This window comes from Quercus robur, chromosome 4 (genome assembly GCF_932294415.1).
Source record: "Quercus robur chromosome 4, dhQueRobu3.1, whole genome shotgun sequence".
NCBI lineage: Eukaryota > Viridiplantae > Streptophyta > Magnoliopsida > Fagales > Fagaceae > Quercus > Quercus robur.
The window spans coordinates 8,126,735-8,142,874 of record NC_065537.1 but is presented as its reverse complement, the minus strand read 5'-3'; the positions used below and the strand labels follow the sequence as shown (position 1 = coordinate 8,142,874).

Below are 16,140 nucleotides of genomic sequence, written 5' to 3'. Positions count from 1 at the left end.
AAAAGTAGTACTCAACGTACTAGTTTGTTGGACCTAAGCGCATTTAGAAAATATAAAACAGCTCATAAACAATTCGACCATGGGGGCCATCTGTAAAAGTTTATGCAATGACCACGAATTTTGAAGGTAAAATTAGAATCAAGGACTAGAAAAAGTAACTACTCACTAGAGATGGTCAATAAAGGAATGGATATATAGGTGTTGAAAATGATATCTACATAAATTTGGGTTTCTTTTACTTCTTAGGTTGAATATGTCAACTTTTTCTTTATAGTTTGAAGTGTTGTAACTTGGAAATTGCTCCAATCATCGAATCATTATGGTTAAGTACAAATATATCTGCATAAATGCAAGATACTCAGAAACAGGAATAGTCTCTTACTCTGTATATTAGTACAAACTACAGGGTATCAAAACAAGAAATTAGGGAATACTATATATATATATATATATATATATATATGGCACACATTAAATTTTCTATTTTTGGAAATATTTTCTCGGAAATTGAAAAAACTGTAAATACTTTTTTAATTCCCGATAAATTTTTTTCCAAAAATAATTAATTATTGTGTGTCCTTAGGACACACATTAGCAAAATCCATATATATATACATATATATATATATATGACCAAATGCCCAGGGCAATGGAGGGAACACAAATTATTGGCAAGGATTGCAAGTTCGCGCAATCCTTTATATCTCTATATCATTCACTTGTGAAAGCTAAATCTATATCATTCAAAAATAAAATGCTTAAGCTAAATGTATGTCATTTAAAAGTAAAAAGCTTAAGGCAAAACAAATCCACAAGCCCGACATTTATGAAATCACAAAGAAGTACTTAGTGGAAGAGGAGGGGAGGAAGAAGAAAGAAAGACCTTGAGACAATGGTATTTTTTGGAGGGGAGGAATGTCATATGTTTAATTTATTTTAATTAGTTTTGGATAAATAATGATATAATTTTTTTTTTTTTTACAAATAAATTAGCTTGGTTTAGAATTACTTAGTTTAGTTTGTATTAGGATTAGTTTTATTGATATATTATTGGATGTTAATATTTATTTGGAAGCTTGTCTTGTACGAAGTTAGACGTTAAAAATGAATAAGGAATAGTTATGGTCCTCAAGGATTTTTTTAATTACAAATCATTAGCTAGTTTATCTTAAAAGCCAGAACTTTCTTAAAGTTTTTTATTTTTATTAGAATATGAGACTTTGGTCCCATCAAAGCAAATAATACAAAAGTAGGTTTTAATTAGCTTACAGATAATATTTCTTGTCATAAAATAAAAGATTTATAGTTCAAATCTCTCTTACATCAAAAATCAATGAATGTTTTAAGTAAATGATAAAAAACAATTATCATACATTAGAAAAATGAAAGGTTGAAATTTCATCAACTTTTTTTTTTTAAATAATTATAAAAAGTAATCATTCTGTTATTGCTTGGTTGAGTTCATATGGTTGGTGGGGTACAATTGGGAATCTTGGGCGTCAAAGCCTTCATAATTAAACTTTAAAGTCGTCCACATCACTGATTTTTATAGAATTTCTAGAAGCAATATAAAAATGAAAAAATCCAACAATTATCTGAAAAAGACCTAAGTTGTTGATGTTTAGAGCGTCTTGATTGGGTTTTACAGCCATCAATTTTGGAACTTTTCAAAGTTGAGAAAAAGGCTTCAAAACTTTCATGATTTATGTTGTATTTCTGTGCTGTTGTAGATAAATTTGTGTATTAAGCTACATGGTTGTTTTAGGCTTTCTGGAATAACTATGGCAGTTAACAAGAAAGAATAAAACAATAAAAAACTTGGAACTACAGGTTTTTCATCGTGATATTGTTATTCAATTTGTCTCCAGTGCAGATCAGTATGCTGATATTTTTACAAAGTGCCTTGCTTCTCCTGCCTATACATGATTATGAGCCAACCTCTTACTTCCTGTAAGGAATTATTCAATTGAGGGGATGTTAGAGTGTAATCATCCACACATGTTGTTAATGCTATTGCTAATCTAGTCAGCACTCACACACGCGTTATCTAAGAAAATTAGAGTTAGTTTCAGTCACTGATCTGTTATGTAACTGTTAGACTTGTAATTACATATGTACAGGAACATTCAATATTTTACTCTCTCTTTCTCCCTCTATTTTCCCCAATTCTTGTTTTAGGTTAAACTCTTTCATTGTTTTCCACAAAGAAACCAATACAAAATTGGGTCCATTACATAATCATTTTGTTAAAATATATTAGATTAACACCGTTAACCTCCATTTTCAAGTAATTTTTCACCTAAAAAATCAATTAAACTAATTTCTCCCAAATCAAACAATAGACCCAAAATAATCAATAACCTATAAGTCCACAACCAAAAAACATGTGAGTACCAGCGTTGCTTAGTTTAGTTCAATATATATCGGGTACTGGGTAGCTAAGTACCATTAGCAATTAGGGATGACAATTTTGCCCCACCTTGCCCTACCCCACCCCGCAAAGGTGATGGGGCGGGGATGGGGCAATATTTTGTCCCGCACCCCGAGGCAGGGCAAGGATGGGTTTAGTATTTTTATCCCCAACCTGCCTCGTCTCCACCCCGTACTAATAAGGACTATAATTGTAAATTTAGTAAACTCTAAATCACTAATATTTAAAGTGAAACACAAGACGCGGGACAAAATATTTTTTATTCTAATACCTACTACTACTACTAAAGCTCTCTAACCCTTCTCCCTTCTCTATGTGTTTTTCAAGTTTCAAGCTAGACTCCACTCCTAGACGTTGCTTTTTAGGTTCATCTCATTCACTATCTTCCCTTTTGTTTTAGTGTTTCTTAAATTAGTTTTTTTCAATTTAAATTGTGGTTCTTTTTTTTTCTATCTAAAATTGGAATTTTTGTTTATAGCTATTGAAGAAGCACAATTGGAAGGAAAAAAGGTACTAGTCACTTAGTGCTTCTAGTAGACAGTAGGTTTGTTTCTTATCATGCTCCAAATGTTTCTTCTTTTTTTTTTTTTTTTTTTTTTTTTTTTTTTTTTTTTCTTTTTTTTGCACATTGTTTCATGTTTTTCAATCAAATGACTATAATATATTTGTCTCTTGAAAGTTGTTGATATACTCGGCCCCACACTAAGATTTCATTATGTTTATTGGGTTATATTTGTATTTTTATATCCAACTTATTTTTTTCTTTACTATGTGATAGAGTCACAATTTTTAAAATTATTTGATTGATAATCTTAAAGATTTTATCCTTGTTAATGTGGTTAAATACTTATATCTATATCTTCCTATCTACATTATTTTTCCTTGAAATGTGTGAAAGAATCACACGCGGTTTAATTTACTTGAATTTTTTCATAAGTGATATAAGTTTATCTTTTACATTGTTCTACATTGTTTGTGTTGGAGACTTTTGGCTTAGGTTTTGGTGTATGTTTATTACTTTTTTAGGATTGCTAAGTTAATAAATTATCAAAAACAATTTTTTTAGGAATGACTTCAAGTGAAAACAATGGTAGCTCCAATCCATCTATCAAACCCATTGACAACTATCAATCTGCAATGATGGTAGATGAAGATAATACAATCCCCTGTTCAAATTTGTTGGATAGGTCAGAAGATGCCCAAGCCCAACCTAACAATGAGATAACTGAGGAACAAGGGAGGTTGAAATCAGTTGTGTGGAATCATTTTAAGAAAAGGAAAGTTGATGGGAAAGACAAGGCTAAGTGCAACTATTGTACGAGATTGCTTGTAAAGGGGGGGGGGGTCTAAAAATGGCACTAAACATTTGCTTGACCACTTAAAAATATGTCCTAGGAAAAAGTTTAAGGACATTAGGGATATGAAACAAAAAATTTTGATGAGGGATCAACATAAAGTGGACTCGGTGGCAGGTGTGAATGCTTATCATTTTGATCAAGATGAATCAAGAAAAGAACTCGCTCGTATGATCATCTTGCATGAGTATCCCCTTTCTATAGTTGATCACATTGGCTTTAGAAGATATTCAACTTCTCTTCAACCATTATTCAAGATGGTTTGTAGGAACACAATCAAGAAGGACATTATGAGCATCTATGATCATGAAAAGGAGAAATCAATGCATGAAATAGAAAGGAATCGGAGTAGAATTGCTATTACCATTGATATGTGGACTTCACAAAACAAAAGGCAAGGGTTTATGGTTGTAACAACACAATTCATTGATAATTTATGGAGATTACAAAGCCAAGTTATGAGGTACATTTTTTTTAAAGTATTTATTCATTTTTTTTTATTTAAATTCTTTTCAAATATTGTATTAACTTATTTCACTATTAGTTGTAATAATTTAAATTTCTTATTTTAGGTTTATTTATGTGCCATCTCCACATACAAAAGAAGTGTTTTTTGATATCCTTCTACAAACCTTGTTGGAATGGAATATTGATAGGAAGTTATCTACTATGACAATGGACAATTGCAGTACCAATGATGCAGTTATAAATATTATACTAGACAAGCTTCAACATAGTACACTTGTTATGCGTTGATCAATGTTGCATATGCATTATGCAGCACATGTTCTTAATTTGATTGTTCAGGATGGTTTGAATGCTATTAGGTCATGCATTGAGAAGGTTCGTGAGAGAGTGGGATTTTGGACTAGATCAACAAAAAGAAGGCAACGATTTACAAATATGGTTCGACAATTACATGTTGAATGTACCAAAGAACTAGCCCACGATTATAAGACTTGCTGGAACTCTACTTATCTTATGCTTTCTACTGCTATAGAGTATCGAGATTTCTTTTTTCGATTGAGCCAAAGGGAGTCATCTTATAAGTGCATTCCAAAAGAGGAAGAATGGGAGATGGCAAGTAGTATATGTGAGAGATCGGCATTGTTTACAAGGTTACAGAGCTATTCTCAAGTACCTCATATACTATAGCTGATCTTTTTTTTCCTAAGGTGTGTGAAATAAAAATAGCTTTGAATTCTTGGTTCACAAGCCCAAGTGATATGATTAGGAGCATGACATTTAAAATGTTAGAAAAATTTGACTGTTATTGGAATGTGATTCATGGTGTTATGGCTGTGGCAACCATTTTAGACCCAAGATATAAGATTGAATTGTTGGAATATTATTTTCCTCTTATTTATGGCGATGAAGCTGAAAATGAAATTCAAATGGTTAGAGATACTTATTATGAAATGATTTGTGACTATACTTCTGGGAGAATGGGCAGGGAAGGTACTCGTGGCACTTGTGTAAGTGAGGATCCACAAGTTGATGACTCCTTTATGGACTTTGAAAGATATCTTAGTTAGGAAAAAAAAAAAAGAGTGGGAATATTAAATTGGAGTTGGAGCATTACCTTGAGGATGCTCTAATGTCAAGAACTTTGGAGTTTGATATTTGGGAATGGTGGAAATCTAATGGGTCTAAGTATCCTACTTTGCAATGTATTGCAAGGGATATCCTAGCCATTCTAATGTCAACTGTTACTTTAAAGTCAGCATTTAGCACAAGTGGTAAGCTGCTAAGTCCACATTGCAGTAAACTTCATGCAAAGACCGTGGAGGCATTGATGTGTGCTCAAAATTGGTTATGGGCTGAAATCAAAGGTAATAAAATTTACTAGTTAATCTATTTAATGATTTATGTTGCTGCATTCTTCATTGTATTTTTCAATTGTTTGATTGAATTTGTTTTACATTTTTTAGGCCTTTCATCTATTGTAGATGGAATTGAAGCTAATACATTCCAACACATCCTTGATGATTCTGCTGATGAAGAAGAAAGTGGTGTCACTACATAGGGAGAAAGCGAAAATTATTGTTAAAGAACTAGTCAATTTTTATTTTGTTATAAGACAATGTTTATTTTGTTAAAGAACTAGTTAATTTTCCTTGATGATATCGTTCATACAAAGACAATGTTTATTTTGTTATAAGAAATTTTGAATTATGTTGTCATGTATTAGACTATTTAAGTACTTGGTTTATTTAAATGCTTGGATTTTAAAACATTTTGTTTTGTTGTGATTTATATTATTGTAGCAAATAATTTATTTATATATATAAAATTGTATTAGGGGTGGGGTGGGTCCCTACGGGGCCTCGAGGGACAAGGATGGGCCAAGGTAGTTTGCCCCACACACCGGGATGAGGCGAGGACAGAGACGAAAATCCCATCCTTCTGGCCCGCCCTGTTGCCATCCTTGTTGGCAATCTTAGGCGTCAAGTCTAGTGTAGGGGCCTTTTTTGTTGTGTATAGTGTATTGGGCTGGGCTGCCTCCTGCGGTGATGTGCCAGAATATTTTTGAGTAAGGGAGTTGGGGCCGGTCCAATTGTAACTCAACTTGGGCCGGTTTGTGCACAAACTTATGCCTTGTCTGCCAGGAGTAAACTTACGGCAAGCAGCACTGTTGCAGATGAGTTACGACAGGCAGATATAATAACAATAACCAAAACAGAATATTCTGACTTATTTAAATAAATGGCTATGTAATCCCTACTTAAAAGGCATGATTACAATAATGATAATATCAATCACAGAGAAAATGAAGAAAATAATACGAGCTAATCAAATGGGCATAAATCAAGTTTTAAGCTTAGTCTGCCGAAGTAAAGCCAAAGAGGGGAGAACGCCTCTTCTCAATGCAAATAATCACCTAGGAAAAATATCCTGCTGTGGAGATTAATGGCTTTGAGGGAGTCGGACCTGAATGGTTATTGCCCAAAAAAGAAAGAGTCATTGTTTACGTTTTGGAAGAAAGCAAGATTTGAAGGGGGAGAGAGGGAAACCGATCTACCGGTGCATGCCTACTGTATTGCCTCTCCTTCTTCCTTAATTTTCTCTCTTTTCTACTCTGTTTTCTTTCTTATCTTTTTTCTCTTCTTTTTGCTCTGTTTTTCTTTCTACTCCGTAAAAATGCTCTGTTTTTCAATCCTTTTTTCAGGGCACGGCAAGGGCCCTTTTATAGTGCCTGCCGTGACCGATGTTTTACCGTTTTGCCCCTTAACCGCCTTTGTCTGGTCTGGACGTACTTGCCGACCACCAGGTCTGTGCGACATTCACCCTTGCCAGACAGAGACAAGTTTGGTTTCATTCCTCAGTATACCGTAACACTTCTTTCTGCCACGGTATAAATGCTTTCTCTCTCTACTCTCAAGGCATGCACCCAACGGTTCCTCCTCAAACTTGCCTCTTTTGGGTGGTCTATCATCCTAACAGGACGTACCTCCCAAAAGGGCTTGGGCAGGAGCCACAAAATAGATCTTTTCCCCTCTCCCCACCACCAAACCATACCCCTTTTACAAATTGAGGTGGACCATCGAAATTCATGGTAACCTTTACAAGCTTTTTCCGATTATATCTATTATTATAATTATTGTTTAGCAAATAGCACACTCATGATTCAAATTAAAGAAGAAAATAAATTATGCAAAACAAAATTAAAAAATAAAAAAGAGTTTGCATGGTTCGACAATTGCTTAAATAAACGGACAGCGACATGAAGAAAGTTTAACCGTAGAAATTAGAAAGATTATAATAGTAGCACAAGCTCTGATTCTACACTTGCTTGATACTGAACAGGCAGCTAAGTCCTTGAATGGGATAAGAATGGAAATGACTGATGCTGCCTTTCCTCTTTTGAAAGCTATGTCCCTTATCTTGAGAGCTAATTCTAGGTAGGTAGAATAATTCGCTTCCCTTAGGTTCCTTCACTCATGTCATGAATATGGTTCAATAGTTGTGGTTGCTACCACAGACATTGTTGAAACATGTAAAGATGTCAATATTGCTGTTATTCTTGGTGGATACTCATGGAAGGAAATTACATTAAGGAAGGATGTGTTGTCTACATATGTGTCTATTTACAAGGCTCAAGCTTTGGCCTTGGAGGAGCATGCTGCTACAGATTGCAAGGTGACCATATAAATGCACTTGGAGGAGCATGATGCTCAGATTACAAGGCTCAAGCTTTGGCCTTGAAGGAGCATGCTGCTGATGCCAAAACAATTCAAATCACAAGTGACAGTTCAAGAAGAGATGAACATCAATAGAAGAACCAATTGTGAAATAACAAAAATTATGTGGGACTCTGATAATAAGGTAAGAAAAAAGAAAACCTTGAACAATAACATTGTGTACTTAACATTGCTTTATGTACTATGAACCTACTTTTACAAAATTTAACTATAAAATTATGAGTTGATTGATATTCATTAATTAGATGGAGAAGAATTTGTTTTCCAAATACAACTAAATGACTATAATCTCAAGTATAGGTGGGAATTCTTCACCATCAAGAAAGTTTTTGAATCTTTTGAAGAAACTTACAAAGCAATTCAGCTTGATAAAATGACAGAAATACGTATTATTTAATATAACAAAATTACAAATTTGATTTTTAACTTCTATATGTTGTAATACATTTCTCAACATGTTCTATTGCCAGGCTTACATCAGTGATACTTCAAATGAATGTAACAACAAATTATCAAGTGAACAAGATGGTGATTTTACAAAGTTTCAAAAAGTTTATGTTCAAAGTTATGTACAACTCACACCAAAATCTGTAATCAAGGAAAGCAAAATGACATATTTAGTGACTTCTATGAAGCAACAAAGGAAGAAGATACAGAGAACACTTTATTTGAAATATTGATTGAGTAGTTCTTTAAATTTGTGTTTCATACATTTAATGGATAATTGAGGATGTTAAAGATTTGATACTTCATTTTAATTTAAACTTAAGTTTGATTTCTAGTTTTGATTACGTAATTTAATGTTTTATATTAACAATTGAAAAGGAAGAAAAAAAGAATAGTTTACATGAATGTACAAATAGCTTTCCCGTGCATCACACGGGTTAGCGATTAATGTTGTATATGCTAGAGTTGATGCAGAAGGGGAAGCATAGAATAGAAACACCGAGAACATGAGGGTTACGTGGTTCAGCTTTATTGGCCTACATCTACAGAGGAATCTCTGAAGGGCCATATCTTTAATATGTAAGAGTGTAGTACAATAATTTGTGTTACAATGAACCCTAACATGAGTATATATAGGCGGCTAAACCCTAGACTACTACATTGGGCTATTACATTGGGCTAATATGTCTAATATATCTCTAACACCTTCCCTCAAACTCAAGGCGGAAGCTCGATGAAGACTTGAGGTTGGATAAGCATGAGAAGATCCCTTAGAGATGCCTTGAAGAACGCCTTTGAAGAAATCACAATGAAGAATATGCCAATTAACCAATTTTAGAGCTTCAAATGAAGACACGGAGTCCAAAATTGGAATCTATGTGAAAAACTGAGCAAGATAGGCATTTTCAAAAATTTTAACTTTTGGTTAAAGGCCAATGCAAAAGTCTAGGTCAACAAAAGTCAAAGTCAAGGGATCCTAGTAAAAGTCAATAGTCAGTCAAAAGCTACATGGTCCAAGTCGGTTTTGGGTTTCCGAGTTAGGTCACGGACAGGGCTGTAGAGACGATGACATAATCATAATAACGTGGCACTAACCTGGACTAGGGCTGACATGTCTAGGTCTTGCATGGCACTGACGTGGCTAGATGACATCATTAGATGTCGTCAGGATGACATCATCAGAGGTTTTCGGTGAGTGGCTGGCGCATGACAGAGTCTACCGGCGTGTGGTGGCAAGCCAGAAGCCTAGGAAGTGCGTGAGGGCGTGTGTGAAGTTAAATGAGAGCCAGATTCTTGGGTTCCATTGACCGGCGGACAACAGGGCCTACATGGCGGCGTGTGTGTCAGAAAGCCGATATAGAAATGAAGAATCTGTGGCGGCACATGAAGTAAGTGTTGGAACTCTTTTCGGCGCGTGGGGGTGCATGAAGATTCCGGTGGAGACCAGCTTCCTGGGTTATGGTCGCGAAAGGCCGTGGATCACGTCTATGTGGTTGGCTTTATCAAGTGAAGCCTCAATTTGCACAGATCTAATAGGGAGAGACACAGATTGCTTGGGCTTGAGGATCTAGACATAGCCGTGAGCCATGGCAGCTGCATGATGCCATGGAGTCTAGATCCAGCAGACAAGCATGTGTGACTTCTGATGGTGGTGTGCATGTGAGAATCTTCTTTGCTTGCTAGAGATGTTTGTTTGATGCCAAGAACAAAGTTTGGCTCTGATACCTTATTAAATATGTTATTAGCAATGCAATGTATTATACCATGTTGTATATGCTAGAATGGATGCAGAAGGGGAAGCATAGAATAGGAACACCGAGAACAAAAGGGTTACGTGGTTTAGCCTTGTCGGCCTACATCCACGGAGGAATCCCTTAAGGGCTACATCTTTATTATGTAAGAGTGTAGTACAATAACTTATGTTACAATGAACCCTAAGATAAGTATATATAGGCGACTAAACCTTAGACTACTAGTACAAGTAGGAGTGGGCTTGGGCCTATTGCATTGGGCTAATATGTCTAATATATCTCTAACAGAATTAATATGATGTATTCTCCCCTATGTATTTTGATCAAGCTACTTAAATTTATTAGTTGAGTTCTACCCTATAAAACTTAGCAATATATATATATATATATATATATGATTATATCTTATGTGATGCTGATATGATTTGAATTGATTAATTATCCTCCTTTTTTGTCGTAGTTGTCATTTTCTTTATATGTGCACAAGGATCATATATTTTGTTTAGATTTGTCAAGGAAAAAAAAAGAATTAATTTCTATTCTTATTTTTTATTTCAGGTTTGGGATCATGAAAATTGGCAGTGTATGATTACACTGAACGGGCATGATGATGTTGTGAAGTCTCTCATGTGCTGGGATAAGTAATTGTTCTCTGGTTCATTGGATTGCAAGATAAAAGTTTGGGTATCTACTGAGGATGGTAGCTTGGAAGTAATCTATACTCATAGTGAAGAACAAGTTATTGAACCACAATAAGTTTCATTTACTTTCTTATTTGCTTCCACCCTTAAGTAATTGAGGTGTGTTACAGTCGTTGAGTAGTCTTATTAATTGGTCTAGTAATGGCAAAATTGTATGGTTATGTTAGAAGGTGAAAATAGCCAAACACCACGTTTTGGTAAAGTTTGTGGTAATCTAGCACTGTTTTGGAAATATTTAGCGATCTACCACTTTTTTGGCACTCGAGTTTCTGAAACTTGAGTTCTAAATGGTACTTGAGTTCAGTGAACTCGAGATCCTAGTGAGTCTGCCAACGTGGCACTGGCTGAGCTGGATTTTGGGCATTAAAAAATGCCACCTAGTACTCGAGGTTCTCAAACTCGAGTATTGTGTGCCCTGAACTCAAGTTTCATGGACTCAAGTACTGTGTAATTTTACATACATAGTACCTGAGTTCCCCAAACACGAGTATGGCTCGGGTATCATAGTTCCAGGATCCAGACTCATACTCAAGTTCATTGAAGTTGGGTTTGGCTCGGGTTCCAGGTCTACCATACTCGATTTTTATGAACTCGAGTAGTGTACTATCATATGAAAGTTTGATGGTTTGAGTAAATGTACAGAGGATATCGTACGCATGTGTTTGTGTTTACGTGAGGGAGAAGAAATGTACAAGAGAAAGTAACTTATGGTTTTTTTTTTTTTTTTTTTTTTTTTTTTTTTTTTTGAGAATCATAGAAAGTAACTTTTGGAAGACTGTTTTATTCAAATTATCTTAATCTTTATAATTTTATCTTTTATGATCCACTATAATGGTTTCTTTGTGAATAAAAACGTAATTTGAAACAATACTAGCACTAGCAGTACTGTAGTAGGATTTCCATTGGTGGTTTTTGTAATTTGATATGCAAACTGCAAATGTTAACAATTACTATATGTTTATCACTTTAGGTTTGACCATAAAATCATATCCCACCTACATTAGAATTTTTTGTTTAAGAAAAAAGAAATATGTAAAGGAGAATGTAGCAACAGGAACCGATGGATGACCTGATGAAATCCATCATGATCAGTCTCCTTATTAAAATATTTGTTTCCAGTATTAGTTTAACAATTTTTTCTTCAATATCAGTTTGATTCCATGTTCTATAACAAATTAACAACACACTTTGAGTAAACTCCCTCAAAATGGCCCTAGTTGCTTTGCTTTAAGATAATCATCATACCAAGATTGAAAGGAATGTAGGAATCACAGTCTGGGCCTATTTTTCCAATTGGCATAGCTGTCATGGTTTTATCAATGAACCCAAACTGATGAAATGATGATTTAAATTATCAGGTTGTAATGTTATATAATAAAAATCACCCAGCAATAGACCTTCATAGTTTAATCTCTACTTTTGCGTTCAATCAATGAAAATCACATTTTAAGGAAAACACAACAGTTTAAAACTAGAGATTACTCAATAAAATTGAGTTTCTACCAAGTGTGAATCTGAGGTACGATTTAAGCAATCAGGATCTTAAATCAGGATGCAAGACACATATAGAACAAATGACCAAATTATCTTGCCAGCCTGCATGCGAGTTTGGAAAGTATAATCCATAACAAGTTAATGTCGAGACATTGAGATATTGAAGCTGAATACTGAAAACTACATCAGCATTCTACTTAATACAACAATTATAATGGAAGTTGTGAAAAACAATGCAACTTGACACACAGTCTTTGTAAAGTTGTTATTTACAACTATTTTGTGTTTACTTTAATTCCGTGCCAAATTTAATTGTAATTATGTTCAATCATATTTACCCTGTATTTTATGTGAGATTTTATTGTAAAGGTTGTGCGTGAGAGAGAGTGTGAAGACTCAAGCTTTTAATGAAGACCAAGTGGATTCGCGAGAAGATTCGTGAGAAGCTATCCCACGAAGTGAGCCACGTGTAGAGCACATAACTAGAACGCGAAGAGTCATGACAGCTGGTTTTCACGAGTAATTCGCAGGTAAGGCCTTCCTGCGAAATACCCTCAAAACATTCTGTTTTGCTATTTTGACATATCTGCTCCACCATGTCTTCACCCACACTATTTATACCCTCATTACCCGCATATTGTAAGGAGTGCTTTTCAGAGAAAAAACCCTAGAAATTATCCTATAGAGCTAGAGATTGTCATACCCACAATCATCTACACAATCCTTTGTGGTTTTCCTCTACTCCTACCTCTCCATATCCATATCCATATCCTTGAGAGGTTGATAACCCAAACACTTACCACACCCAATCTGAGTGTAAAGTGAGGTTTTGGTGCTGCTGAGAAGCATTGGAAGAAGCCAATCATTGGTGGATGCAATTGGGCTAAATTGCATGATCCAGAAAGCTAAAGAAGACAAGGCTTCATCAAGTCAGTTGGTAGCAGGAGCTTGAAGGGCTCAAGTACATGGGGTAGACCAGGCTTGGAGGGTCTTTTGTTATTCGTATACTCCAACTTATTCTCTAGTGGATCGATTTACCGTTTGAAGGGTGGCAGAGAGGTTTTTTGTCAAGTTCTTCGATTTCCTCTTCGATAACACGTCTCAATGTTATCTTGTGTTTGCATCCTTCTTCCCTACTCTTTTAGCTTGCATTTTATTGTTGATATTTGATGAATATGGCTTAGAGTAGCTTTATTGTTTGTTCTCTCGCATTTACTCTTATTCCGCACTTCGTTTAAGTTAGAGTAAAAACAACCGAGCCATAACTTATAATTGGGAGTCTAAACAAACTCTTGTGTATTCACACAATTTCGAGCTTTCAATTGGTATCAAAGCGGATTCACTTGTTGTGGTTTCATTACCTAAGTGTGATACTAGACCCCACTTGAGATAGATCAATCTCAATCCCTCAATGCACCTCCCTACTTTGATGGGAGCAATTACGCCTTTTGGAAAGTGCATATGCATGCATTTTTATGTTCTATTGATGATAGTATTTGGGATGCCGTTGAGATAGGATGGACTAGGCTAGAGGCCGCCAAATCCACTTGGGATAAGGCAGCCCTTGCGGCAGCTAATGCTAATAGCAAGGCTTTAAATGCTATTTTTTGTGGTGTCTCACTTGACGAGTTTCACAGGATCTCCTATGTTACAATTGCCAAGGAGGCGTGGCAAATTTTGGAGATGACCTATGAAGGCACCAAAAAGGTGAAGGACACCAAGTTGCAAATGCTTACCACACGCTTCGAGGAGTTGAAGATGAGTGAAGATGAGTCATTCGACTCATTTTATGGGAAGCTAAATGAAGTGGTGATTGGCAAATTCAACTTGGGAGAAAAGATGGAGGACTCCAAGATTGTGAGGAAGATTATACGATCATTGTCGGAGAGCTTTCGTGCAAAGGTTACTGCCATTGAAGAAAGCAAGGACCTTAATGAGATTAAAATTCAAGAAGTCATCGATTCTCTTCAAACTTATAAGCTATCTCTACCATCACAAAGGAAGCGCAAATCTCTTGCTCTCAAAACAATCAATGAGAGATTGGAAGCTCAAGACTCCTCGGATGAAGATGAGGTTGAAAAAAAAGTGGCGTACCTTGCTAAGAACTCTCGTAAGTTCTTAAACTTCAAGAGGGATAGGAAGTCTTTTGAGAAGGGAAAATTCTCAAATTTCAAGAAGGATAAGAAAGACTTCAAGAAGAAGGATTCCAAAGATTCTTCTCCATCTCAAGTTGTCACGTGCTTTGAGTGCAAAGGGCATGGGCATGTGAAGAAAGAATGCCCCACATATTTGAAAGCAAAGGGTAAAGTTTTTGCAACTACCCTTACAACTCCAATTCAGATTCGGAAGAAAGTTTGACGGAGAAGGAAACTACTTCGTGTTTATGGCCATTGTACCCATGGACTCTTCGAAAGATTTGAGCCTTCTAGTGGAAGAACTCGTGAGTACACCGAAGTAGAGTCTATGGGAATTGGGGAAGAAACCTTTGATGAAGATGGAGGAACAAAGGGATTGTAAGAATCCTATAATTCTCTTCTCAAGAAGACTAGAGAGTAAGCTAGAGTGGCTAAAGCAGCCATTAGAAAAATGAAGAAAACTGAACAAGACTACAAGAGCATACTCATGAGGTACAAAGAAACGAAGTGTGAAGTTGAGGCGCTAAATGAAGAACTAACCGAAGCCTACTCCAAGATCAAGTTTCTTGAGCTTGAAGTGATTCAAGCTAATGCTAAAGTGAAGCGGGTTGCCTCCAAGAAGCTTGACGAAGTGCTTGCACATCAAAAGCCTTTTTCTGATAAAAGTGGCTTAGGATACACCAGAGAAATTAGTTCTAGCACCAATGTGTCTAAGGAGATGAAGTTTGTTAAAGCTAAGGAACCAATGGTAACGACTCCAAGTGTTGAGAATGTGAAGGTTGAGAAGAAGCCAAATGGAACTGCTCAAAAGGTTGTGATAAAACCTCAAAATCCATTTGTGGCCAAACTTCTGAAGTCTCAAAGAGGTCCTCAAGTTCAATACTGTTAGGACATATGTGAATCATGTTAGGAACATATGTCAATATAGAATTAGCTAATCCTTTGACAAAACGCATTTTACTTGTAATTGGGTAAATCTAGGATGTGTTTAATACTTCAAGGAATAAGGTTTCAAGTTTAAGTGTTAAAGCAATGCGAATATGTCCAAGAATCAAGTGAAGAAGTGTTGTATTTTAAAGCTCGACAGCTAGTATCTATCAAGTTTTAAAAGGCTGTTTAAGCCTGGTGCTCGACAGCAGCTCGATAGATAGGGTATCTATCGAAGTTTATGAAAATTAGTTTTTCAGATCTGATTTCACTCACATCCGTGAATAGATGTTTGGAATTTCTTTTCTCACAACCTTAAACATATATAAGGATTGTTTTAAAGGCCGTTATAGCTAATGCAACTAAATGCAATAGTTTTTCACAAGCACATTGTGAACCAGAGACATATGCCCTAGTTCATCTTTCTATTCAAAAAGCTGCTATGTTTGTACACCATAGGGTTTTGTAACCAAGGAACTTCATGATCTTCATCGTGTGGATGAACTGAAGAACTTTGCAGCCAACATCTTTCTCTAGTTGATGAGTAAGCTGCATACTGGGATCCGTGCATCGAACTGATTAATCACATACTGGGAGCGTGCATTGAAAAGAAGAGATTGTCACTATAGAACAAGTCCAATTGGGTATTGGGGTAAAGGTTCAACTATAGGTTGGTATAAGGTACTGGGATTCATTT

The 16,140-nt window shown here is 35.6% G+C and overlaps 1 protein-coding gene across 1 annotated transcript; it reads left to right on the top strand.

The window, feature by feature from the left end:
• Positions 1 to 3,499: 3,499 nt before the first annotated feature.
• LOC126721295 (zinc finger BED domain-containing protein RICESLEEPER 2-like) lies at positions 3,500 to 4,941 on the top strand. Its single transcript, XM_050424350.1, has 4 exons — positions 3,500 to 3,735; positions 3,827 to 4,249; positions 4,359 to 4,488; positions 4,594 to 4,941. Exons 1-4 carry the CDS (start codon positions 3,500 to 3,502, stop codon positions 4,939 to 4,941), a joined length of 1,137 nt encoding a protein of 378 aa, XP_050280307.1.
• The last annotated feature ends 11,199 nt before the right edge of the window (positions 4,942 to 16,140 follow it).

Coding starts and splice junctions, on each gene's coding strand:
- LOC126721295 (XM_050424350.1), top strand. CDS start 3,500: ATGACTTCAAGTGAAAACAATGGTAGCTCCAATCCATCTATCAAACCC. Junction 3,736..3,826: donor GATGGGAAAGACAAGGCTAA/GTGCAACTATTG, acceptor AATATGTCCTAG/GAAAAAGTTTAAGGACATTA. Junction 4,489..4,593: donor ATTGCAGTACCAATGATGCA/GTTATAAATATT, acceptor TTGATTGTTCAG/GATGGTTTGAATGCTATTAG.